The 27,127-nt window shown below is 35.3% G+C and overlaps 5 protein-coding genes and 1 non-coding gene across 6 annotated transcripts; 2 read left to right on the top strand and 4 right to left on the bottom strand.

Annotated features, from left to right (window-relative positions):
- Positions 1–6,921: 6,921 nt before the first annotated feature.
- LOC148762833 (uncharacterized) lies at positions 6,922–7,788 on the top strand. The gene has a single exon (XM_088806644.1). It carries the CDS (start codon positions 6,922–6,924, stop codon positions 7,786–7,788), a length of 867 nt encoding a protein of 288 aa, XP_088662770.1.
- Positions 7,789–11,303: 3,515 nt separating this feature from the next.
- LOC18599136 (DNA-3-methyladenine glycosylase (MAG)) lies at positions 11,304–14,537 on the bottom strand. The gene is made up of 6 exons (XM_007028968.3): positions 14,015–14,537; positions 13,617–13,688; positions 13,357–13,480; positions 12,839–12,909; positions 11,759–11,816; positions 11,304–11,658 (listed from the first exon to the last, which is right to left on the bottom strand). Exons 1-6 carry the CDS (start codon positions 14,453–14,455, stop codon positions 11,495–11,497), a joined length of 930 nt encoding a protein of 309 aa, XP_007029030.3. The 5' UTR covers positions 14,456–14,537; the 3' UTR covers positions 11,304–11,494.
- A 1,388-nt stretch (positions 14,538–15,925) lies between these two features.
- LOC18599135 (Aha1 domain-containing protein) lies at positions 15,926–17,685 on the top strand. Its single transcript, XM_007028966.3, has 3 exons — positions 15,926–16,952; positions 17,048–17,127; positions 17,227–17,685. The coding sequence occupies exons 1-3, from the start codon at positions 16,068–16,070 to the stop codon at positions 17,318–17,320; spliced, it is 1,059 nt and encodes a 352-aa protein (XP_007029028.3). The 5' UTR covers positions 15,926–16,067; the 3' UTR covers positions 17,321–17,685.
- A 2,299-nt stretch (positions 17,686–19,984) lies between these two features.
- Positions 19,985–20,066, bottom strand: TRNAS-GCU (transfer RNA serine (anticodon GCU)). The gene has a single exon. It is a non-coding gene; the product is annotated as a tRNA-Ser (tRNA).
- Positions 20,067–20,426: 360 nt separating this feature from the next.
- Positions 20,427–22,090, bottom strand: WCRKC1 (WCRKC thioredoxin 1). Its single transcript, XM_007028963.3, has 5 exons — positions 21,653–22,090; positions 21,472–21,546; positions 20,931–20,997; positions 20,822–20,839; positions 20,427–20,732 (listed from the first exon to the last, which is right to left on the bottom strand). Exons 1-5 carry the CDS (start codon positions 21,955–21,957, stop codon positions 20,634–20,636), a joined length of 564 nt encoding a protein of 187 aa, XP_007029025.2. The 5' UTR covers positions 21,958–22,090; the 3' UTR covers positions 20,427–20,633.
- A 1,658-nt stretch (positions 22,091–23,748) lies between these two features.
- Positions 23,749–24,901, bottom strand: LOC148762832 (uncharacterized). The gene is made up of 3 exons (XM_088806643.1): positions 24,603–24,901; positions 24,436–24,518; positions 23,749–24,341 (listed from the first exon to the last, which is right to left on the bottom strand). The coding sequence occupies exons 1-3, from the start codon at positions 24,899–24,901 to the stop codon at positions 23,950–23,952; spliced, it is 774 nt and encodes a 257-aa protein (XP_088662769.1). The 3' UTR covers positions 23,749–23,949.
- Between the last annotated feature and the right edge of the window lie 2,226 nt (positions 24,902–27,127).

The following is a 27,127-nucleotide window of genomic DNA, read 5'->3' as shown; positions in this document are numbered from 1 at the left end:
AACTACGTAGAAAACTCCACGGGATACATTCATTGTCCCCTTTTTTCCTTAGGTTCTGATCAACTTCCGCCGAAGTAATACCCATCATCTTGGCTAACTTTCGCCTGTGTTCGGTCTTCTGTCCTCTCCAATATATCTTGTCCGGATTATCGAGATCGATTTGCAGGAGAGCCGAGTATTCTTCGATCGTGGGGACCATATCCACCTTATTGAACACGAAGCATCTATACGACGGATCCCAAAATTGCACAATGGCCTTCAACAGCTGTTCATCTATCTGGACCTTAAGGAGTCGAGCGATGTGGCCATATTTCCTATCAAAATTTGCCCGAGTGGTAGCCCCCCACTTATCCCATATGTTGAGCAAATCGGTGAAGTCGTTCTGTTTGAGATCAAGGTGGACCCTATCAGGTAGTGATGAGGAGTGATCCTTTGACAAGCAATCTCCTTCACTTTGTTGGGTACTCGCCATATGCTGAGTCACTTGATAAATTCCATCGTAACTTGAGGATGGCCATGATGACTCCATGTATGCAACTGGATCTACTCTGTTAATGGTTGTCAGGTGACAAATACTTTTCCTATTATGATGCAAATATGCACATGACAAAAAATTCAAGTTAGCACTATAAAAAAAAATTCCAAAAGATGAATGAAAGTAATTAGTAACCTGATACCTTTATTATTCGCGGAGAAGAATTTAGAACAAGGGGATTATGATAATTCCTTCATGTGTACCTAGTCAAAAGGTATATTCTCACGAGTGAAGCTCTACCTAAGCAAAGGCGACTCTCGGTATTCTACATGTTGAGTTTGGGTTGAAAATGGAGCTAAAGGTTCCCAAATCGCTCCTCACTGTCGTCCACACGGACTAGTAAGGCACCCCGGTCCTCACCCATTACAGGCTTCAAACGGACTAGGTTCGATCTGAGTGGGAGTCTTCACTAGCCCGTGCGGAGGTTATCACCTCACGAGAGCGTAGCTACTTAACTCCCTCCTAATTAAGGACAAAGCCCGGGTGGAAGGCTTATGCATGAATGCAAGATGTGTAGTGTGTGAGAAGGAATATACCGACCTTGGACCAATGATTTCACATTCCCCTTATCCTAAATTTCCCACAATTATTAAAAGTAGTGAAGTAATAATAACAAAATAAATGAATACATTAAAAAAAATATGCAAAATTGACGCTAGGGAAAACAACAAATTATTTAAGGCTTTAAGATAACTTATGATTAATTAATGGCTTGACTCTCGAAGTCCCCAGTGGAGTCGCCATCTGTCGTGACGTGCGGGTCGGGAACCCGTCCGCCAGACGCGGGCGAAAATTAAAAATCTCAAGGTGTGGGAGTCGCCACCAATCTTTTTTTAAGGTATGATTGGTCACCTATTAACCCGATTCTTAATCGACGAAGTCCTAAATTAATTTTAGGTCCGTCGAAAGAACGAGAACTGGTCCACGTTTTTTTAGAGATGGGTTCGGGAGTGCGGTTACGCACGGAGAAGGATTAGCACCTCCGTGACGCCCGTTCTACGAACGGTACCATTTAATCTTAAGTTATCTTAATATAGCCTTTTCTTAGTTTAATCCCTATTTTATTAATTAAAATTTTTTATTGAATTGTCAGACTGAGTTTTTCACTTGGTCTTACGTATGCATATGATGCAAGCGTAGAATGATGTCGTGACTTGTTTATTTTAAATGATGGAGTCGGTAATCTTTTATTGGAAAATTATTCGAAGACTATCCCAACGCTTTAGTGAAGTCTCGAAATCCTCCTCACCTAGAGATATCCCCGGAAGAACTCGTCTCTACAAGCTCCTCGGGGAAATCTCATCATCGGGATTCCCGCGCCATTTGCAAAATAAGAGTGGCATGCAATGACAGTATAAAATGATGGTATCTACATGCACGCGTTTATTGATTATTTAAAAATTTTGATTATTTGTTATTTATTATTTTTATTTATATATATACTTTATTTTTTTGGTTATTTAAATCCATGTTTGTTGTTGGTCAATTTTTTTACTTGTTTACAAAGCTTATCTAAATAATTAATTAATTAACTTTTAAACGATTAGATTAACTTTGTTTAGTAATATTTATTTGAATTAACAAAATCTTTCTACATATATTATTTTCTAACAATGACTATTTGACTTAATGGGTTTTGAAATTTAGAGTTCAGATTTATCCCGACGCTTCGGTGAAACTCCGTCTCGAACTTCGCACCCGAAAAACATCCACCCGAAAGAGGCAACTCTTTGCCCCATTTTTGGCGGTAATACTCAAATATTTTCTTCCAATTATATTATTTATTATTATTATTTATTCATTTTTCATTTTATTATTATCATTATTTTTTTATTTTATTTTATATTTTTTATTATTTTTTATTTTTTATTTTTTATCTAAAAAATATAATATAATATATATATGTATATTTGCATCATGAATTACTATTATTATTATTATTTATTTATTTTTTGCAAGCCTTCAAATATATTTATAATATTAATATTTTTTATTATTTGTCATTGTTATTATTTACATATATATTTTAATTTTTAATTTTATGAATTTTTTTATTTATTTACTTATTTGATACATATGTTCTTTTAGATTATGCATTTTTACCATTATTTTTTACTATCATTATTTTTTATTTTTATTTTTTGATTTTTAATATTAAGTATAAATATTTTTTTTCTAAAAAAAATGTATTTTAATTAAAATGGGCTAGACCCAACACCAAGAAGCCCAAGCAAGACAAAACAAAACAAAAAAAAAAAAAAAGGTTATACCTTGTTGGGCTGCGATTGGCCCAACTCGGCGGTCCGTGGGAGCCCAAATCCGCTATGCCAGGCCTGCTTCTGGAAGCCCACGAGGCAGGACCCAAAACGCACCGTTTGGTGCCTGCTAAGCCACTCAAAACGTCGCCGTTTTGCCTGGACCTTCCGACTTCTGCTTGCCCCTCTGAAACGACGCCGTTTGCTCCCCTAGACCTAGGTATTTAACCCCATTTTCTCTCTTTCTCTCTTCACTTTCGTTCCTCACTTTCTCTCTCTAGCAGCGGCGCCCTCTCTCTTCTCTCTAGAACTTTCCCTCTCCCCGCCGGCGCCGGCGTCTTCCCCTCTCTTCTCGTCGACCTCCCTCTCTCTTCTCTCTACTTGCCGGCCGATCTCTCTCTTCTCTCTTCCGAACGACAGATCGGACGCTCCCTTTCTTCGGTCGGCGGTGACCCAAACGGGCCTGAGTTTTCTCCCGCCGGTGACCGGCACTCCCCAGATCCCTTTTCCTTCACCACTCACCGGTCTCTTTCCCCCAAACCGAAACAAATCCCCGGTTGAAACCCCGATCGAATTTTTTTCTTTTTGATTTTTTTTTTGATTTTCTTCTTTTTGTTTCTCTTTTTCTGTTGTGGCTAACTGCTGTTTTTTGTTTTTGCGTTTTGCAGGGTTTTAAAGAGCCGGGTTGTCCAATTTTTTGGACAACCCGGCGAGGGGGTTCTGGCACCCCTGGAGTTGGTGGCCAGAACCCCCATCCCGCGTAGTGGGTGGGGGATGGGATGGCGAAGGTACGCCCAGCCATCCCGATTTTTTTTTATTATTATTTTATTTATTTATTTATTTTATTTAATTTATATTTATTTTTATTTTTTTTTAATTTATGTGTCTACAATTTGTTGTAACACTGCTTTCATATGGAAGAAAGGAGAAGAATTTTTTTTTTATTATTGCCACAAGTTTTTCCTAAAAAGGGAGTTTTTTTAATATGTTTAGTTATATATATATATATATATATATATATATATATATATATATCTTAATTTGTTTTGTTTGGTATAAAGATAGGAATAAATAAATAAACATAGAATATTTCTATAATTTAGAGGACATAATAGTGCATAAGTAAGAATGATAATATATGAATACTTATCTAGTTGTCTTTGTCATTCGTGCTTGTAGGAATTTTTTTTCGTCATTTTATGGTCAAGACTTGTTTTACCCTAAAGTTCACTATGGTGAGTCTCGTAAGGTTGTTTTAGGAAGAAAATGAAGAATACTGTTGCAACTTCACTTTTTAAGAAAATTCAAGTAGGGAGAATTCGTAAAGTACCTCTTGTGCCTGAAAATTGAGATGATAGTGTCATCAGGAAAGGAAAAGAGGATTGCTTCCGGGAAGCAATGCATGCAAAACAAGTGGAGAGGCATCCATGTGCATCAACTAGCTATCATTGGGATCGTATTTGTAATGAAGTCGCTCCAAATAAAAGGTGTTCCATCCCAAGAGCGTCAATATTGAAGTTCATATTTAAACGTGGTGAATTCCCACTTTCTGTTACTAAATTTGGATCCAATTTATTTTGGGTCCAAAGTTGGGACAAATGGGTAAAGATAACTTTTTAAGAATTCCACCGACATAATTGCTCTCAACAATGCTGGAGTCCTTGATGTTGTAAGAGTCACCATTAAACTTCGTATTTGTAAGGAGATCATAATTGAAGTATGGCGCATTATTCTTGCAAAATGGAGTACCTTTCACATACTATGATTAGTGTTTTGGGAGAGTTTTTTTTTTCTTAAGAAGATGTGTGCATTCTTTTAGAACTTCTTTATATTGAACGAGACGACTCTCCTTCCATCATATTTTCTAGGGAAAAGGAAAGTGTCAAGGAATTCTTTGTAGAATTGTTTAAGAACCAAGTTAAAGCTTTTATAATGGGGCATTTCTCCAACTAAGTAGAACTTTTTTATAAGAAGTTCAATATCAAAGGTGAGAGCAGTCCCCTTAGGTATCCAAATCAAGCTCAAGAGTTAATGGCTTTGTTGATTATGTGGTTGGTTTGATATGTCCTCTCAGGTTGTCCAGATGATAGAATCTCTAATTCAATTATTCTTTATGCAATCAACATCACTAAAGGTATGAGTTTTCCTTTTACTCCACTATACTTGGGATTTTTATATAAAAGGTTAAACTTGTATCACTTTAAGACTGCTGAATTAGTTGGCTGCTACAGAATCTTGACTTATGTGGATGCATCATTCATTCAAATGTGTATGTGGGAGACTTTCATGGCATTCCAGTCTTATTGTAACACTTGGAGCATTTAAAGCATATCTATACAGTAGAAGGTGAATTTTGTCCTTTTAAAGGCAAAGCCATGAACAAAGCTATTATGGATACTGACGCAGGAGCGTCTAGGATTGTATTTAGTTTTTGCTAATTTAGTTGATTTAGGATTTATTTTCTTTATTTTATTTAGATTAAGATTCTTTTCTTATTTTTATTTTAATACTTTTAAGAATTAGTATTTAATTAGGATAATCATGTTCTATTTAGGAATAGAACACCTATTTTATTTAAATCTCTTATTGATTATTCTAATTGTATTAGATAACTAAGAGTAGAGTTTTATTAGGATTTGAGCCTATAATACTATAAATAGGACACTTAGGCTTAGTTATGAGACATTCAGAGTTGAGAGTTAATAAATAATATTTTTTTAAGCAAGAGTGCTTATTTCTCTAGGCTCTTTTAAAGAGTAAGAGGTTTTAGTATCTTTGACCTAGCCAACCAAAGTGGGATTTTGACTATTTTTCACCTTAGTGGGGTTTTCAACATTACCAAGGTTGGTGATTCACCTTAGTGGGGTTTACAACCTCGACACGATTAGTGTCTTTCATAACGCCCAAGTACCTTTACAACGCCCCGACGTCAATTTGGTATCAGAGTTGGAGGATTATTATTCGCTGCATAAGTTCAGAACATCATCACCATAAAATAAAATGCCGCCAAGACGTTAAAATCGTCAAAGAGATGATCACGAGATTGAGATTGCAGAACTACGTCAGCAAATTCAAGAATTACAAGAGCAACTCGCAAGACGTGATGCTCAAATTAACAATAACAGCTCTAGTGATGAAGAGAATGACACCAACTCGTTACATCAAAATTCGTTCTCTGATGAAGAAGTACCTATTCGTCGCCTGAGAACTACTGCTGCCAGAGATTTGGGAATCAAAGTCGACATTTCTGAGTTTGAAGGAAGACTTCATCCTGATGACTTCCTTGACTGGCTCTACACAGTAGAAAGAGTTTTTGAGCTAAAAGATATTCCCGATGAAAAACGTGTGAAGCTTGTGGCAATTAAATTGAAGAAACACGTTTCTATTTGGTGGAAAAATCTCAAAAGACAACGAGAAAAAGAAAGTCGCAATAAGATCAGAATATGGAATAAGATGTGTCGAGAACTCAAGCATAAGTTCCTTCCTGAGCATTATCGACAAGAAATTTTTATCAAATTTCATAACTTGAGGCAAAAAACAATGTTGGTAAAAGAATATACAATGGAGTTTGAACAACTTCACATGAAGTGCGATGTCCATGAACCTGAAGAACAAACTGTAGCTCGTTATCTTGGGGGTCTCAATGTTGAAATTGCAGATGTTGTTCAACTACAACCATATTGGAACCTAAATGATATCATCATATTAGCATTAAAGGTTGAAAAACAACGATCACGAAAAAGGTCAATGAGTTCATCTAGACAACAAGAATCTACCTCAAACGATGAAAGTCAGAGTTCAGTAACCATTCCGCCTCCAAAGGTAAACTCTTCCAAAACTGTAAGCAATAATGATAAAGAGACTATTTCTACTCGTGCTTCTAATGTCAACAAAAAGTGCTTCAAATGCCAAAGATTTGGGCATATTGCTTCTGATTGTCCGAATTGAAGAATTATTTCCTTAGTAGAAGAAAAAGATTATGTGGAATGGGAAAAATTAGAACCAATTTATGATGAACATGATGACAAAATAAAGAATGAGCTAGAGAATTTCAACAACGAATAGATAGAAGAAATTTCTGCTGACCATGAAGAAGCTCTTGTTGTTCGTCGTAACCTTATCACTACTATGATGACTGAAGATAAAAGTTGGCTTCGTCACAACATATTCTATACAAGGTGCACATCCCAAGGGAAAGTTTGTAATGTTATTATTGATAGTGGAAGCTGTGAGAATGTTGTTGCAAACTATATGATGGAAAAGTTGAAACTTCCAACCGAAGTACATCCTCATCCTTACAAGCTACAATCGCTGAGAAAAGGAAACGAAGTTAAGGTAACAAAGCGCTGTTGTGTTCAATTCTCTATTGGAAGTAAGTATGAAGATGAAGTCTGGTGTGATGTTATTCCAATGAACGCATGTCACTTGTTGTTAGGACGCCTTTGGCAATACGATCATCGAGCTCACCATGATGGATACAAGAATACTTATTCCTTCATCAAGGAAAGAGTAAAAATTATGCTGACTCCATTAAAACCAGAAGACCGACCAAAGAGACAAGAGAAAAATAAAACACTCATCATTATGTCTGGCTTAAAAAAAGCTTATTGTGAGCCAAACCATTTATGTCTTTTATTAGTCTCCAAGGAGAATGAAGTATCTTCACCCATATATGGTCGAACAAAATTGGTCAACCAAAGTTCAAGAAACTTATCGAGAAGCTTTGTGGACAACCATTCCGTTAACAAGACTACAGTTAAGTATGATTTTCCTATCCCTCGATTGGATGACATGTTCATTGGCTTTAGAGTGTTTTTGAAGATCGATTTGAAGAAAGGATATCAACAAATTCGAATACGACTTGGAGATGAATGGAAAGCAACCTTCAAAACAATGGATGAATTGATCAAATGGTTGGTATGGACTATGACAATATATGGATCCAGACATCAACATGGAGTATGTCCAGGCCTACTCTTCAGAGCCGAGTTTTTCTGACCCGAGGAGAATGACGCAGGAGCGTCTAGGATTGTATTTAGTTTTTGTTAATTTAGTTGATTTAGGATTTATTTTCTTTATTTTATTTAGATTAGGATTCTTTTCTTATTTTTATTTTAATACTTTTAAGAATTAGTATTTAATTAGGATAGTCATGTTCTATTTAGGAATAAAACACCTATTTTATTTAAATCTTTTATTAATTATTCTAATTGTATTAGATAATTAGGAGTAGAGTTTTATTAGGATTTGGGCATATAATACTATAAATAGGACCCTTAGGCTTAGTTATGAGACATTCAGAGTTGAGAGTTAATAAATAATATTTTCTTAAACAGGAGTGCTTATTTCTCTAGGCTCTTTTAAAGAGTAAGAGGTTTTAGTATCTCTGGCCTAGCCAACCAAAGTGAGATTTTAGCTATTTTTCACCTTAGTGGGGTTTTCAACCTTACCAAGATTGGTGATTCATCTTAGTGGGGTTTTCAACCTCGCCACAATTGGTGTCTTTCATAACGCCCAAGTGACTTTACAACGCCTCGGCGTCAAATACATTGAGTAGTGCCTTAGAGATTGCTTTTTCCCAATGGGTAGACATTTCTTTTGAAGAATTGAAGAAGATGGTGGATCTTATGGAAGATGTCCTCAACTTTGGTTGTGGGATTAAATGTCTAGACACTTGTATAGCCAAGGCCAAAGAGAACATTATGACAAGAATTGACAAACCTATCATAAAGGTTGAGATAAAAAAGCTTGACGTAAGGAAGATAGAGTTGCAAGGAAGATTAGACAGCCTTTCCAATTTTGAAAATGATGAATCCTCCACCTCTCTAAACCTCATGCTTAATTACATTACTCTCGTTTTCCTTTTTCTGACATTGTAGACTTATTTTCCAAACTAAATATTTACTTTGCTTTCTTGATGGTTTTATTTTTGCACTTGTAAATTGAGATACACGTTTCCATATTTCACTCTTTGTAAACATATAAATGTTTCATAGGTATCACTTTGTGCGATCAAAAGGGATTCTCAACTTCACATTAAGGAGAATAATCTTCAACTTAATATGAAGGAGAATAACACATCCTTTATACGAGCGTTTAAACTTATGGCCTATTTGTGAAAAGCAAGCTATGACCAAAAAGTAAGCGATAAAGCTAGTGGCCAATAACATATTATCATTACAGTCAAATTATAAACGTTAAAGCTTACAATTGAAATAGGAGTAATATCATTATAGCCACATTATGAGAGTTAAAGTTTTACGGTAGAAATATAAGTAATGAATTTATGGTCAAGGAATAAACGATAAAGCTTACGACCAAGTGCAATAATAACATTATAGCCAAAGTAAGAGTGATAAAGCGTGCTGTTGAAAATAAATGTACTTTAAAATATCACCAAATAGTCAAAATGGAAGCGATAAAGCTATAACTGAAAATGCATTTTCTTTGAAATATTAGAAGAGAAGTAAACGAAAGCTAACTCTAAGAAGTTATTCATCAAAGACAGATATTGGATAGTATTCTCATACATGATACTTTTGAATGTATTAAAAATTTACTAGTGTTGTAATGGCATTGGTCTTGCAATATCCATTCTCGTTCAGGTCATGAACAATGTATGATCCTTCCCACTTTGGACTAAACTTAGTTACTGATGATCCTCTTCTAACATGCTATACTCTTCTTGAACACTGATAACTGCACTTAGATGTCCTCAAGCATTTGGATGAGCATGGAATGGATTAGTTTGAATCTTGTTGTTTCCAATCAAAACTTCTCCTGCTAGTGTCCTCTTATGAAATATCTCACACATGTTCTTACATTTAGCAAAGGGATGACACACTGCACGATGATAACAAATTGAACTTCTCTTCTACCGTAGGTGGTCATGATACATAAGAAAATTTTATTTATCCATCTCTGATCCACTTCTGAAGAAGCGCCCTTATTGTGTCAAGTGGAACTGAGAATGGAGGGGGTGCAACAATCTCTTCATTTTGTCTTCTTTTGAAATTGTCACACCTTGGCCTCAAGTTTTCTCGAGGACATTTTTTTTCTCTACCTCTTCCTTAGATTACGTTTGTAGTTGGGATGTTCTTTCTGTTGAAACGATTAACTCCTTTTTGCCTAAGGACTGCATTATTAGTCCATCGTGCAGCTTCAACTAAAGTGACAAAAGTAAGAAAATGTAAGTTTTCCAAATGCACTCTCTATTCATCGAACATACCTTGATGCAAACTTTAGCCAATTCCTTTTAACCATAAAAATCTTGTGTATCTAGTACCCGTTTTCTATATCACTATATGTACTACATAAGATCCTTTATTCACTTTTGGTGTCCCCTTCCCAGATTAATGAGAGTCATTTTCTCTTGCATAGAAAAGAACTTTTCTCCGAACATCCTACACATCTGGTTCCAAGGAAACTAAAACTGAGAGTGAGATTGATATACTAGGTGTAAACTTTCTCAGTGACGAACTTAGAGAACTCATTCAGTTTTAAATCATTATCCAAGCTTGCTACTCCCAAGGTTTTCACAAACTTCATGACGTGTTCTCGAGCAACATCGGTCTTGCCATTGAATTGTTTAAATTTTGAGCTAGTGTAATCCTTAGGATAGAGTTTAAGTTCAAGTCAAACTTTGAGAAGTTGAGGCTTTTGTTCTTCTGTTCGAACAACTTCTCAAGTTTTTCCTTTGTAGCAAAGCTCTGAGCACTGGTTGAAAGGGTTGTCACCAAAATGTAGATGGTTCTTCTGGTAAAGAGAAAGAAGACATATAGTGATAAATGAAACAAAATAAGCTAGAGGCGGTTGAGAGGAACACTGAAGCAGTCCTTGAAGCATAACTATTGTGGTGGCAAGCAATGAAGAATAAAAAGAGGTGGAGAAAGTGGCAGAGCACGATGAGTGGAAAAAGTTGAGCAAAGAGAATACTTGGAAGAGCTTTGAGAGAATTTTGAAAACAGTCTTTGCTGAATTTATGATTCTTTCTTATTGCCCTTAACCTCTAAGGCACTCATATTTATATTGAATAAAAGTGTTTTCTTAGGAATAGTTTGGAAAACATGTTCAACTATAAGAGAATGTGTTTGTCATGAAAGAACATGTTTATTGGATATGAAGTTCAATCATGAGAAAACGCACTTGTCATGAAAGAACACGTTAAATAACAACTTATGGGATATTGAGAAAATAACCATCTAGTTGGATAGTGGGTGTAAGTTTTGGGTAGTGGAGTAATGACACTTGATAGTGCACCACATGCCTTCCATAAAAGATCAGTAACTTAAAGCTCAAGAAATTTGGTGTCATAACTACTAATGAACAATTTGCTTCTAACTCTTAAACCTAACTCTGGTAGCATTAAAAGTATATTTACATGTCTTGTCGGTGTTTAAATAGTCAAAATAGCGAGAATATCAGAGCAAATAATAATAATAATAATTAAAAAAATTAGCAAAATATGTTGTAGAAAAAAGAAACTAAGGCTTAGGTCATATAGGAGCAAGATATTGAGAAATTTCTGTTCGCTTTATAGGCTTTCTTTATTTACAATGCTTTGAAACATGTTTCACATATCACACTTTCCTGTACTCCAATGACAAAGGAAAAAAAAAGAGATTGAAAACAGTTCATATGAATATAATTTCCTGTGCTCAATCCCAACAAGGAGTCCCTTTACCTGCCAAGAATTCAAGAGAAGCTAGGGAGACCTGAGAGTGTTTTTAGGAGCACTTATCCAAGAGGTACCAGCAATGGCAAATCTCCACAAGGCGCTAACGTGCTCAGGTAAAGCATATTCAATGCCAACACGAGGACCAACTAATATCTTCTCTGGCTGTGGCCCATCTAAGAGTTCCAAACCACCTATCCACATTTATCGAATGTTCTATTACAGAACTGCACTACATAGTACATAGATTTCAGTGGAAATTAGAATCATGGTACATTTGTCACAACTAATTACCAGGAGCGTAAAGGGGATGGTTAGACCATTCTGTGGAAATTCCAAGTGCCTGACCAACCTTCATTCAAATATAAGAAATTAATAGCTCAGCAAACCTGCATCACTCAAAGAGGTGATAACTCTGTGCACTAATAGTTCATTGAAGTTATTTCTCTCATTGCTGAGTTAAAGAAATTTTAATACTAGAAAGACTGGAAAATTTGCTACCTAAATATTGCCATTTTTTCCTTGTTAATTGTTAGAAACAAGTAGATGAGCAACCAATGTTTCAATCTAGAAAAGAAAGAACTTCCTCACCTGATTGCACATTAATGGTAAATCCTTTTCATAGAACTTCTTTCCCAATTGATATTTCATGAATGCCTCCTCATTTTATCAGCTAGAGTGATGATTTTTATTTTTATTTTTGGCTAAATGACTTGGAAGCTTGAAATGAAAATATAAAAAAAAAAAATCAAAAGTTAATTTTCCATCAAAGTTAAAAAAAGCAGGACAAAAGAAGAATGCAAACTGAGAATTACATATGCACATGTGTCGGTAGAGATGATCTTCCCGTGTGCATGCAGGCTTGCCTGCAAAATACTTATAGAGATATCGCACTTTCACGTCTTGAACATTCTTTTGTGAAACCGTTAAAGCCTCGTAATTTTGGTATCTTTTCAAAGCAGTTTGAGTCACTTTAAAGCTGCTTCATAGCAAAGCTGAGATTGATAAATGCAATATATTTTTTGCCTTCCATAGCACTTCCATTTCCTCTTCATCATCCAATTCTTACGTACTGAGCATGAACTTCGTTGCAATAGCTCATGTTACTAAGAAATTCAATTTGCATTTATGTGATCCAATGATATAAAGCATAAGACTTAATCTTCGTTTAAGGAAAAATTCACGCGCTAATTATCCCAAACTAATATTTAAAACATATTTATGCTAATCAAACCAACAAAACCATCTCCCAGATACAAGAACATGAAATTATCTTCCATTAGCACTTTTCACAAAATCTTCAAACAATTAAGTAAAACAGATAGGAAGATCAAGATATTGCAAAATTAAAAGGGGGAAAGAATCAGTGCTAACCTTTCCAGGTCCAGTGAGAAGAATAGGTTTCTCAGTTTGCTGACCTCGGCGCTGCTGAATGGTCTCTAAACCTGCAAAGGCATTTATTTATTTCAAGAAAAATAGCCTTTAATAAATACTATACTTGCTTTTCAGACTCAAAATAGATAGCATATAAAACTGAAATTCTAATGAAGGGCGGAAAACCAGAAATGAATATTCTCACTAAATTTTGTCAAGACTCCACGCTTTCTATGCTCATTTTGCTATTAATTACCAAGTTTACAAAGGTCTCAGATATTTAACAGTAGAGAAAAATATAAGGTATAAAGTATTTAAAAACACTTTCTACACTTTCTATGCAACTGCAATTCTGCAAATAACTGAATCAGGATGATTCAGGGCATGATTATCTTTACATTCACTACAACAAAAGGCCAAATAAGGTATAAAGTATAAGAAATAGCAATGTAACAGAAAATAATACAAGTGCATATAAATGCTAAGAGTTAGCTAGCTATAGTAATACAGTGAATTACCGCACACTGGGGCACATGCTCGTATTAAGACTGCAGCCCCAACTCCTTCCTTGTCAGCAACAACATTGAGCATTGTATGAAGACCATAGCAAAGATAAACGTATGCATGCCCTCCAGGACCAAACTACAACAACCCCATAAAGCAAATCAACAAATATTACTAAATAAACAGAAATAATCATAAAACTCTCAAGATATTAATGAACAAGAATCCAAATTAGCAAGCACATGTAAAAGGATAAAGAAGGAGCTAAACTTACAACAGGGGCTGTCCTTGATGTGATTCCAAACCTACCATGACAAGCTGAGTCATTTGGCCTATAAGCCTCTACCTGTCAAAGCATAATAATTGATATTAAAAAACACATGGCAAAGAAAATCGAAAGTAAAAAAACAAAAGAGAAACTTTGGTAAAACCCAATTAGTATATAAATATATCTATAGCCTCGAAATGAAAATTTTAATGAGTTTCCTTCAATTTTCCTTGGTTTTTCTCAGAAAACAAACAAATGGGCATTTAAGCAAAAGTCAACTACGCCAATTAATGAAAAAAACTCAACGCCCAAAAACTCCAAAATTCGAGCTTTCGTTTCTATTTTCTCCAGAAAAAAACAGAATTCGGGAAAAGAGATTAACAAAAAAAATGATCACAATTTACCTCAGTAATCTGAAGAACAACGTCATCTCTCCTTAAAAACTTGCCAAGCAAACGTGGCGCCAAATCAAGAGCGTCAATCTGAAAGAACCCGGGGGACAGTATCGTGGTTTTGGGAAAAGAAGGGTCAGAAACTGGAGAAGACTCGATTTTGAGTTTGGGTTGAGGCGGGGGTTGTATTTGTCTGGGTTTGCGTTTGGTCCTAACGGTCACTGATTTGGAACGCTGACTCGTCCGAGTTTCCAGGTCATTACTGGATTGACTCGGTTGGATTGATCTGTTGGGTTTTGAAGCAACTCGTTTGAATCGGCGAGTTGGGTTCATTTGGAGGCAAAGTAAAGGAGCTGAAGGAGACCACAAGGAAATTGATTTTGGTCGGAATTTGAAGCATGGAGGGGCTGTTGAATGTTGACTACGGTTCGGTTTTGGCGGGTATTTGTTCATACATTGCAATACTCGTGGGTATTTTTTGTGCAAGGTTCTTTATTCGATTCTCTAATATTCCTTTTAAAAACCATCAAAAAGAAATTTGAAAATCATAACTAAAAAATGCTATTAGTTTATAAAACTTGGTCATTACTTATTGAATAATAACGATTTTATCATTATTTTTTTTATAAAAATATTTATTTAAACAAAGTATCAATAAACATCTCTTATTTATTATTAATGAACCCTTTGGGTATCCAATGGTATAAGATGTTATTTTAAACTAATTTAATAAAATTTTCCTTTTATATAAAAAAATTATATACTTATTTATGTAACTAAAATTTTAATTTATTAATTTATTGTTTGATTTAATCATTATTTATGAAAATTTTCTAAACTTAACTTAAATTATTTGAATAAAATACTCTTACATTCTTAAGTTTTAATCGAAATTTTATGAAAATTTACTAATTTTCAAAATGAACACTCTATCTCAAAAATTTTTTTTCACTTGACATATAAATTTAACTGTTAATCAACTGTTAATATTTCTATTAATTTGATAAAATGATTTTATTAAAAGAATAATTTTATTTTTTATTAATTTAAAAATTATTATTATATAATTTTATTAATTTGAAAAGAGAGAGCTTTGATCAAGCTCCCCATAGGAGCTCCAATGCTCCCTTAGAGAGTCCAATAAGGACTCCAGTGCTCTCAAGGAGTACTGATCTTGTGTTCTCCATAGGTGGTAGATTAATACGAGATAAGCAATCGACCGGTATGAGAGAAAGAAATCAATAATTAAAAGAAAAAAATTATTTTAAATATTTTATATTTAATATTAATATAGTTTAAATATTTAAGATTAAGTGTCTATTTTAAAAATTAATAAATTTTTATGTAATTTAAATTAAAATTTAAAAATAAAAATATTTTACCTAAAATATTTTTACCGAAATGTTGCCTTTTTCTTTTCTAAAGTATAATACTAAATTTTTGAAAGATTATATTATCGTACATGGAATGATTCATTATTCTTAGGTAATATGAAAACAATGAATAAAAAACTTATGAACAACCTAATAATAAAACACATTTAATCTATTATCACGTAGAGACATTCATAAACTTTTTTATTGATACAAGAAAAATCCGAATTTTTCATTTTATTTTTATTTTTAAAAAACAACCCAAAAAATATTAAAGAAATTCTTTAATAAATACAAAAAGAAAATGAAAATAAAACAAATTGGAAAAGGTGAAGTGGTGTTGAAAAACGGGGAGATTGGGTGGCTTGGACCGCTTTGCCTGACCCAAAGTTCACTCACGAACAAGAAAGAAACCCTAAAAACAGATTTAGTTAATAGTCTTCCAGATCCTTCCAATGGAAAATAAGAAAGAGAGAGAGAGAGGAGCTTTAGTTTAATGTGTTTTTTGTGTATCCCCAAAGCCACCGGACTCCCACATTCTAGACTCTTCCTCACCCTGAACCCTCCAGAGAACCCACCGCGCCCCTTTCTCTCATCTGCTTTTATAAACTTTCCCATCAATCAAAGCCCCCAGCCAAGCACACTAACGCTCTCTCTTTCAATCCGAACACCCCATTTTTTGTTTTCTCTCGATGGCCAAGTACGGCGAAGGTGACAAGCGATGGATCGTGGAGGACAGACCCGACGGAGCCAACGTCCACAACTGGCACTGGTCGGAAACCGATTGTCTCCCATGGTCTAAAACCTTCTTCACCAAATCCCTTTCCAATCTCACCATCCTCGACGGCGAAGCCAATCTCCACATCAAGACCAAAAAGGTCGAAAAAGTCGACGGCGAAGCCTACGTCAATGTCCGGAAGGGTAAAATTATTCCTGGATATGAAATCAGTGTGAATTTGTCCTGGGAAGGCGAAGCCAAAGATGGAGAAGGGAAGACGCTCTTGAAAGTTGACGGTAATGTTGAGATTCCATATATTTCGGATGAGAATGCTGACGAGGATCCGGAAGTTAAGGTGACGGTTAAAGATGAAGGGCCTATTGGGAAAACATTGAAGGAAGCGATGCTGACCAAAGGGAAGCCTTTGGTTTTAGAGAAAGTGAGGGATTACGTAAAAACTATGGCGAAAGGAGGCCCCGCTAAAGATGAATTGGAAGCCAAGAAATTGGCTCCCAAAAACAGTAATAGTAGTTGTAATTCAGCCGGGGTGTCTAAGGAGAAAGTTGTGGTGGAGAAGGAAGTGAAGAAGGAAGCGAAAAAGGAAGGGAAAAAAGGGTTTAAGACGATTACAATGTCCGAGAAGTTTAACTGTAGAGCTAAGGATATGTATGAAATTTTGATGGATGAGAATAGGTGGAAAGGGTTTACGCAGAGTAATGCTAGGATTAGCAAAGACGTTGGTGGGCAGTTCAGTATTTTCGATGGGTCGGTTACTGGGAGTAATTTGGAGTTGCAAGAAGGGAAGTTGATTGTTCAGAGATGGAGATTTGGGAGTTGGCCTGATGGGATTGATTCTACGGTAAGTTTAATTGGTCTTTTCTTTTGTTTGTTTACAAGTTTTTGAGATTCAGAGAGTGATTGAATGATGGCTTTGGTAATGGGTTTTGATTGCAGGTAAGACTTGTTTTTGATGAGCCTGAGCCTGGAGTTACTATAATCAAGCTCACACATACGGATGTTCCGGAGGAGGACAGGTTGGTTTTTATCTTTAGTTGTTTTATTGTGAATATGGCAAATACGTTGCCAATTGAATTGGGTGATTGATTTTGGGTTTATGCTGATGTGTGATGCAGATATGGGAATGCGACTGTGGTGGAGAACACGGAGAGAGGATGGAGGGATCTTATTTTTAATAAGATTCGGGCAGTATTTGGTTTTGGAATATGATTTATTTCATTCCCAAATGAGGAACTAGTCTTTCTTTTTTGTTTTGGAATTCTAGAATTTTATTAAAACGTGTCTGTTTTCGGCAATTATTGTGACAGATTTGTATGAGCCAAGCAGGTATGATTTTGGTCTATGGTTCATGGTTTTAAACTTGGAAGTTGGACTGAGAGTCATCTCTGTCTTGTTTGCCAATATCTGAACTATCCCTTTAAACTTATAACCTTGACAATGACGAAAATGTTGTCTTACAGTGACTATTGTAATTCTATGCATTGGGTCCCCTTGAGGACCTTCATCCTTGGTGTGCTTTCACATGATCTTAGTTCATGTTAATGAAGAGGCTCTTCATCCTTGGTGTGCTTTCACATGATCTTTGTTCATGTTAATGAAATGATGTTCTTAAGAGTGAAAATCTAATCACCTTGGTGGTTTAGTTCTCTACTATCTATTTGTATTGCTCCTGTGATTTGTCAGAATTCTGAAAAAGGTCAAATTGCGCCGCTCTTTTTCTTCTGTTAAAGCATATAAGAACTGAATTGCATTAGGTCTTAGAAGGATGGAGGCCTTATGGGCAAGTTGAAGTTTGTGGTTTGGTTGCCTGTGGTTTTCATGTTCTCACAAGAAGTAGAGATCCGATGCAATAACTATGGCACTCGGCTGGTGCATTTTTCTCAGGATAATTTAATGATTTTTGGATTGTGTTCATGTAGTTTGAATTTGATTACTGAGCTCCTGTCTTTGCCAGAGGTATTGTCAGGCTAATTACTGGTCCAGTTAATGTAGGTTTTGGATAACTTATTGTTTTTGGAAGGATTTCAATTGGTTTTCATTTTAATATCTGGAGCTTGGACCATAGTTACCATGGGTGGGGTGTATGGTTAGTTATTCTCTTTGGTTTGCTTGTTTGGGAATACAATTGAAAGCATGATATTATTTTTGTTGTCATAGTACGCATGGTGATATAGGAGTTTGTTATATGGGATTCCTTGTGCTTGTAATGAAATTTCTCTTGCACCTAACATGTTTACTTGTCCAAAGTGAAGCACTTTCTTATTTGTGCAAATTGTGTTGGCATTTGAAAGAGCATGAAGATAAATCTTAGGCCATGTAATACAGAGTGCTGTTAGTTACAGGACAGCGATTATGAGATTAGAAGAAAACCATATGGATGGCCTTACAGTGGTTTGGTTTAACTTCTGCAAACAAATGGATATTGAAATTGTTGTTTATCTTCAACTTTGATATCTTGATCCTTTACTGATAGTAAAGTTAATTGTAATGGAGGTTGTTTGCGTGCATTCATCCCTTTGCTAAGGGGTTATCAGTAAAGAATAAAAGAGAGCTTAAGGTATGGGGATTAATATGTTTTTTAGTGATATCAAGTGTGTGGGCAGGTGAAGTAGCGTTAGGTGGTTATGTTGATGGGATGATCAACTAGATGTATAAATGAAATACGCTTAGTAGTGGACATACGAAGATGGATGCAGTCTAGTAAGAAAAGACAATTTACATATTATCAAAGTACTATCACTGGTAGCATAGCGAGCATGTTTGCTCCATTGCATGTGTTAGGAGGAAGTCACAGTTTCAATTCTAGGGCAGTATGGTAAGGATTCTTTCCCTAGGTTGGATTATTGGCAGTTGAAACTTCTATTTCGGCCCCCTATCAGGATTGTTTCTCATAGCCCTTGCCCCTGTACCTTTCAGCCTTTTGAAGAATTATCTTCTGCAGTATCACCATTATATATTTCTACATAATACAGGGTCGACCGTTCTTTTTGAGCTTGCCTGATGAAATTATTCATCTAGAAAGCTTGGCCAAGATTGTATAGAAGGTAGCCCTATTCTTAGATTGTACCTCTCCTTTTAAGAATTAGCCTCTGCAGTTCCATTTTTCATTTTGTACTGTGATGTTATCGATGGGTACTAAGAGGCGTACAAGCTCACATGACGAGAACTTGTACAGAGCTTGGCTGAGATTGAATCAAAGTTAATTCATGAGTTACAAGAACCCTACTTGTGCATATTGAAGTGTGCCCGATCTGTTGTTTTGTATGTGATGCATGGTTGACTTGTGATGAACATGGAAACTTGCTTTGGAGTGATTCAGAATCTTAAAGATTCTGTTGTAGCGGAAGCTAAACTAACTCTATGTCCCAATGGTTGCTAACAAAATAAGAGACGGATAATTTATATGCCTAAGCAATCCAAGCCTAGGTATGCTGGAGAGGAGTTTGCTCCTCCTAAATTGGCACAAGTAACGGTCAGTGTTCCACGTTTTTATAGTTTTAGGTGGCAAGAATCAGTGCATTAATTGTGTGGAAAATGTCGGCACAATTGATGCAATACTAGAAAGCCGAAAGGATTATCTTCTGGCTGGCCCTATCAAGGCTTAATCCTCGTAAACGCACATCGAGCAATGCCCATCAGATCCAAAAGTAGCTCCACTTGGCATGGCATCCTTAATAGGGAGATTTGTCCTTTTACATTGTGTTTGCTAGAATTGAAAGAACAACAAGGATTTTTACTTTGGGTCCTTTGTACCTTTTTCCGTTGTGGCAGACGATAAAAACGCTTGTGGCGCGATGTACTTAAACCGTTTTTGGCCCATAGCGTTAGCATTAAGCCTTGATTAGAAAACTTAAAAATGATAAAAAGGTAGAACGTCGCCTGAGAGATTCGAACTCTCGCGGGATAAACCCATGTACTTAGCAGGCACACGCCTTAACCACTCGGCCAAAGCGACATCCCCGCTGGTTGAGTGTGCTATTACTTTTAGACTAATTAATGTCTCACAACAACTCTACAACAGCACCCGGCACGTGTTTTTCTTTGTTCGTTTCTGGTGAAACAGTTTGGCTTGTACTTCTGCAATTTTGTTAGTTTAATGCGACCTTAACAAAAATGTTAAAAACAAAGAAAAAAAGAAAACAATGTCTAGGTGTTTCAACTCTAATATTTGTGTTATATACCCGAACAAAATTAATGTGCCACAGTAAGCCTTTCAAGTTTCAATTGCTATATTTAGATTGTATACAGACAATCTTCAAAGCTTTTCATACTATGGTACTTGCAGACATTAAAAAACAAAGTAAGAAGACCTCTCTGCACACAGCAATTGCAGCATACCATGGCCATGCTAATTTCAAACTTCAAATTCAAGATGCATCTTTCCTTTATGCATCAACACTGATTAGTGGAATTATTTCTACTGTACAAATATGGCTTTTCTATAGGAAGTGAGTTTCCTTATCATGGCAGAGCAGAGAAAAAGCTAATTCTACAGAGAAGAGTGATGGTCCCAGTAGTTTAATCATACAAACTTTTGGATCATTTGTCTCACTTCTTCAATCACAAGCCATGCCTTGTGTCCTCCAATTACTTCTTCTTTCATCTCTCCATCCTTCCATACCTGCAACAAGTTTTTCAGATCCTTCTGTCAATCTTTATAAGAGAGTCTCTTTTAATATCAAACCCAGATTTAGTTTGTAGGCAACGCACCTGAATTGTTGGCATTTTCTGCTCAGAAAGGCATAAACAATCAAAAAAGAAATCATATCAGATTACGAAGAGAGAAAGAAAGTATATACAAAGCATATCATATACATACAGAGATGTTTCCCCGCTTCACTAGACCTTGAGGTACCTTGTTGACATCCACACAATAAAATTTGATTCTAGGAGGATTTAAAACAAAAAAGAATACGTCAAGAACATAACAAAAATAATTAAAGCAACTGATTATGGCATGAGCAGCGCAAAGTACTTCATAGCTAAACTAGTTTTTGACAAGGACTAACAGCTGGGCAGTCGATGATAGATGATTTAAGCCGATGATGAATACAGTTACTCATCATGGTGCAGCTTGAACTTAAGACTTTAATCCAAAACCTCAAGGTGACCCCCTTTTCATTGAGATGAAAAATACTAGAACTCGAATGTAAGTTTTTACTCAAATTATCATCTCCAACCTTCTATAGCCTAAAACACAAATCGGTTGCCCTAGGTTGGGGTGTAAAATATTGTGCAATTTTATATGAAGGGTCAGGTGGCCAAAAAGTTCAGATAATTTAGAAACACATAGATTTCCAAAACTAGTAAAAGATTTTCACAAACTAGAGTAGAGCCTAAAGAGGGAGGAGGGAAATTACTTGGTATTATACTCAGCTGCCAATTTCTCCAATTTAGGCTTCAAATAGATACATTTCCGGCACCAAGCAGCCATCCTATCAACAATTAAACAAAACCAGGACCTAAACATTTTGCAATTCATGAAGCAGAGGACAAATCAAATAAAGATTAGATCAACAAAAACATGGAGAGTGAGGAAACCAGTCAATGAGAATAGGCTGGGAGAGCTCTTGAGCACGAAGCAGAATTTGATCAAGCTGATCACAATCGTTGATTGGTTCCATCTCAACCGCACTTGGTCTGGACAAATCAGGCCAAAGAGCTTCTACTCTCCAACCTCTCCTTGCAATATTCTTCTTCCATTTTCCATTCCTCCTATCAAACCCAAAATACCCACAATTTTTTTGCAACAACATGCAGCTCCCACTGTTCCAAAGCTGCTGTTGTTGGTCCCTCTGATAGAATTCTCTATACAAAATTTGAGAATTTGCTGCCAAAACTGACATTTTTTTTTCCTTTCCTTTGGTTCCAATATAGTATTTCAAAGATATTTTTGATAGGAAATAAGATATTTAGGCAAAAGGGTATGTGGAAAAGTAGAAGAAAAGCATAACTGGCTTTGAAGGTTAGACCCTCTGGCTCTTTGTGTTTCTTTTTTATAACACCGTTTGAGAGTTGGAAGTTGCGTTTCTGATGTAGTTTGTTTGCGTTTTGGTGTGGATTGATTCATTGGAAACGTTGGAAGATGGGGAGAGAGAGACTGTCTGTTCAATGAAAGGCTTATCCGTAAGGTAAGGGAGGGAGAATGGGATGTGGGGACCACACTGCTATAGACTATAGTTGCCAACGTTTTCGTTTTTTTCTAACTATTTCCAATTTCCTCATCTTTTGTTTTGTTCTTCACTTCCCGGCCTTTTTCATCCTTTCATGAACCGGGTGAACGTCGGCCACAGTTATGTTACTATTTTATATGCTTTTCTCAATCGAATTCTTCTTTTTTATTAAGTTTTTTATTTATATATAATTGAATTTTTATCACCTAATGAAAACATAACAGATATTATTTTTAATGAAAGTTTTCACTTCTTATATACATAGAAATTTACGTAACATATTAATTAAACATATATGATATGTCACGTTTTAATTTTTATTGTGATTGTTGACACGGTGCACTATATCATAAAAAATTTCACATCATTGGTGTTGATTGTTCCTAATCAGCATATTAAGTTAAATTTTATGCATACAACAAGTGATCATTATTGTTATTGCAAATATCGTTTATTACGTTTTTATTACGAGATAAAGGTTTAATTGAGTAAAATAAAGTAATAAGAATTTTTTTAAAAGGTAAAAGAATAAGGACTAAATCTGTTACAAATAAAAAATATATTTAATTGGATATAATAAAAATATAAAAATTTAATTATAAATATATATAATTCAAGTTTTTTTTTGTTATTTTAGCTTTTATTTTCTTTCTGAGTAATGCAAAATGGAGTAACTAATTCAATTTTGGTTTGTGCATGATAAGACGCGATGATATATATTATTGTAATTTAATTCAACATTGCATCATTTTAAATAAAAAATTACATAAAAACCAAATTACTTGAAAAACAAAATAATCTAAATGGGTCAATGAGAACCTGTCTCAATAGCACAAAAAGAGGAACTATTAGAATCTTACTTTCAATTGTCATCATATAAGTATATATTTCAATTAATTTTATGTTCATTTTTATTCTAAATCAATATGACTATATGTAAATATAATATTTTTAAAAATTGACTTATTTTAATAAAATTACATTCATTAATCGAAATTATGCATAATCCAGTAATTTTCAACAAAAGTATTATTAAATTCAATAAAAAAAACTAATCAATTAACTAATAATAAATCAATACAAAATTAGATTAAAGTACCCACATCATGCTCATGGTCATGATATCTTTTAAGTCTTAAGTTCAAATCTGATCATATGTTAGTTGAATGTAATTTTATATTATATTGTATATATCTAATTTTATACCAGTCTTTTGTCGGTTTATTCATTGATTTTTTGTATGAAATAATATCCATATAGTAGGTAATTATAATTATAATTTTTATAATTTTATGTATAAAATAGTACTGCTAGCAACCAAATAGTCACTAATTTCCTTGCAACCTATAAAAAAGAAAGGAAATTGAAAATTGTAAAACAAACTACATACGTGGCAGACTTGCCAGCACCCAACATGGAAAACTAACGAAAATACAAAGAAATAGCAAGGAAGCAACCGTGAACCGTGTCTCTCGTTCATTTTGATTTCTGTCAAACCTATAAATCATTACATTTTTTAATTGGATGGTTAAAAAAAGGGAGCTGTTACTATCAGTCTACCATTTTCTATTTACTACGGTTTTCCTTCCCCACAACTTTCCTATCAAACTACAAGTTTCTGCTAAAGCTTAATTCAATACTAGCACGAGTACTACCTCAGCAACTTTAATATAACAATGGAACAGAGTCTCTAAGCAAGCTGCTCATGGATCGAGCCTTGACCACTCGTACCCTCTTGTTTTCCCTCATTTGGTTGGCTCCACCAGCAAAGGAATCCCCTTGGTTTCTGCTGGGGCAATTCATACTTCTCATCCTTTGCATTTCCAAATGGTGCTTGCACAACCTATGACCCTTCACTCTCATTTTGTTACACCTCCATCCCTTCCCATTCCCCCTATTGCACCTCTCAAAACCCTCCATCTCCCCCATCTCTCGCTTCCTTCCCAATGCATCCTTCTTCATGATCTGAATCTCCTTGCTTTGTTTTGTTTCGTAGCTTATCATCACTACTCTTCTTTTTTTCAATGGAATTGCTCTTTCTTCCTCACACCAGCGCCCTACATCGTCCCGTGTTAAACCCAACATGCGGAAAAAGAGAACATTTTTATTTAAAATTTCAGAATGTATATGGACATACAAAATGTTGCATACCACTGTAAGATAGGGATGAAGAAGCTGAGCTTGAAGTTGATGTCTGAGTCTGACCAAAAATGCCGTGCCCAAAACTGTAAAAACTTGCCAAAATTTTCAGCCGAAACTTATTACAGAAAACGAAAACAAACATGAATATAAAAGATGGAAACTTCGTAATCATTCACCTCCCATTAGTTGAGAAGGACCCGCTATCTTGGGCATAAGAGCTTGTGCTGAAGATGGTGTCTTTGGAATCAGCCCCGTTGTCAAAGGAGGAAAGTCGGGCGTTGATTCTACTGACCATGACATGTGGCGCTTGTTGATCAGATAAAGAGGAGGAAAGCGGATCAGAAGCGGTCATCATGGCTTTGGTGGGGGAAAAGGATGGCTTTTCACGCGGTGCAGAGGGTGGTAGTCGTAGAATAGAAGAGAGATGATCAAGTGGAGGTGAAATGGAGCGAGGGCCACTGTTTCTGATTCTCATGTTTTGATGAAGGCTGTGCAGCAAAAATGTTTTCTTTTTTGGTAGGCTGGGGACAATGCAAAAAGGGCCGATTCCTTCTGGGGTTTTTGTTTTGATATTTGCGGCAGTGGCAGGACAGCGGGATCCTGGCAAAGGATACTAAGGGGGACGAGGCACGTTGCTAGTGTTGTACGGGATGGATTTATTTTTTTTCCTGGAGAATCACCCACGCTCTATTAGTACGCGTGCATTTCCCCAGTCCAACCCACCATTGCCAAGCGCCACCAGGGTCGGTTCTTGGGAGGCTCCAACGGACTTGTTTTAGTAAAAAAAGCACACAAAACTATTCTTGTGCAGTTTTGTTGGATATTTGCCATAGTGGGATTGCTGTTTTGTTTCTATAGCACATTATTTCAGAAAACTATAGAATATGTATGATGAATGATAGTAACACCTATAGATTTGTCATGTTCTTTATAGAAGTCTGGAACACTAGCAACTGCAACAAGGCTGGATAAAATCCACGAGGGCCTAAAGATTGAGGTTCATTCTTTCCTACTCTCCCACTATCTGTGATTGGATGCCATCCTATCCTAATAATAATTAATAGGAATAGTTAATACCAAGATTCTTCGTTGGCACCAAAGGCACATTGCTGCTGACCACTATGGCCCGCTATACCCACAAAGTTCAGAATTCACGATGCTATAAAAGTGTGCGTGTCTGTCAAATTTCGATACGGTGCCCCAAAATCCCAATGCTCGTCTGCCCAAATCTCCTTCCCAAATGTTTTAATAAATTAGAGGCATTTTTACCGTGGTTAAGAAACCCAGCCCACTGACAAATCCTGATTATATGAACAATAGCCCAACGTTGGCAAAAAGCTATTTCTCCGGATCAGGAAAAGACAAAGAGGGCAAATATTGGGGCCTTTATGTATCTTAAGCCCCCGTGGTAAAGCGCTGCCAAACTGTTACATCGGCAAGTCCATTTGGCTAAGCCCATGAAAGTGAATAATTGGACCAATTTACCAAAGCAACTCATGCACATGGCAGGTTGGCTGTTCCAGCCAGGCACTAATTTATGTCTACTTTTCCCTCTTTACTTGCTTTTCGTTCTTATAAACATCAACAGTAGCATTGTAGACCTTAAGAATGCTGACAACAATCTTGTCATGCAATTTATATTAAGTTAAAATAATGAACAAATTCCTCAACTATATATATCAAATTTCTCAATAATATCTATTTTTTATTGTATTCAAATAAGTCGCTAATTTATAATCTTAACAGTTGATAAGCTCATAGTTGGTATCTTTCCACTCATCGCAGATAATGTAATTTTTTAATGTAACGAAATTGATTGATTGAAATATATATGTTTCAAGTGAAAAAAATATGTAGAAAAAATGCTGAGTCTAACAACCCTAAAAACCACATGATGCATAAGACATTAATTTTAGTCAATATATAGATTTTTTCTTGATATAATCCTAAGATAAGAGCTTATATGCATAAAATAAAACATAAAGAATTATTTTTCTTTAAAAAAAAAGGAGCTTATTGAGTATATATTTTAACCTTGATGTTACAGAATAACAAGTGATAACTAAGGACGCCATGAAATTTGAATTGTAATTCTCCTATCCTGTTTGGTGTCAAAACATTACCAAAATGTTAATTGGCACACAACAAATAAAATATACAATATCTTAAAAGAACAACATTGAGAAATTAATCATATTATTCAGACAATTATTGATGTCAAAGAAGTGGTAATATCTTATAAATTAAGGACGTCAATGAATGCACCAAACAAATATATATATAAAAGGACATTATTGATTGTAATTTTGTATCACTCTTTTAATTTATTTTGAATGATGATTAAATTGAAGATACATAACATGCATTTTTTAATTTTAAAAAAATAAAAGAGAGTTGTATAACATAACACAGTGTTGGGAAGGCAATATAAAAGTGAGGCAAAGCCTTTGTTTAACTGAAAATGTCAAAGTGCTTGTGCCTGGAAACATGGTCCAATCACTTTACAGACTGGTATCATTCGTATGCTTCTCCAAGCCAGTGGACAATTCTAGAGAAAAGAGAAAGACTAAGTTTGCTCCTCCCCAAATTATTGGAGCACATAACTAAAGGGGAGTACACTGACAGCTTCACCCTTAAGTTAAAATTAAGGATTTCGGTGATGTATTTATGAATTTTGAAGCAATATTGTATTATTATTAAT

The sequence above is a fragment of the Theobroma cacao genome, chromosome 5, assembly GCF_053813885.1.
Source record: "Theobroma cacao isolate CCN51 chromosome 5, ASM5381388v1, whole genome shotgun sequence".
In the NCBI taxonomy this organism is placed as follows: Eukaryota; Viridiplantae; Streptophyta; class Magnoliopsida; order Malvales; family Malvaceae; genus Theobroma; species Theobroma cacao.
The sequence above is the reverse complement of the archived record's forward strand: the minus strand, read 5'-3'. Positions and strand labels throughout refer to the sequence as shown.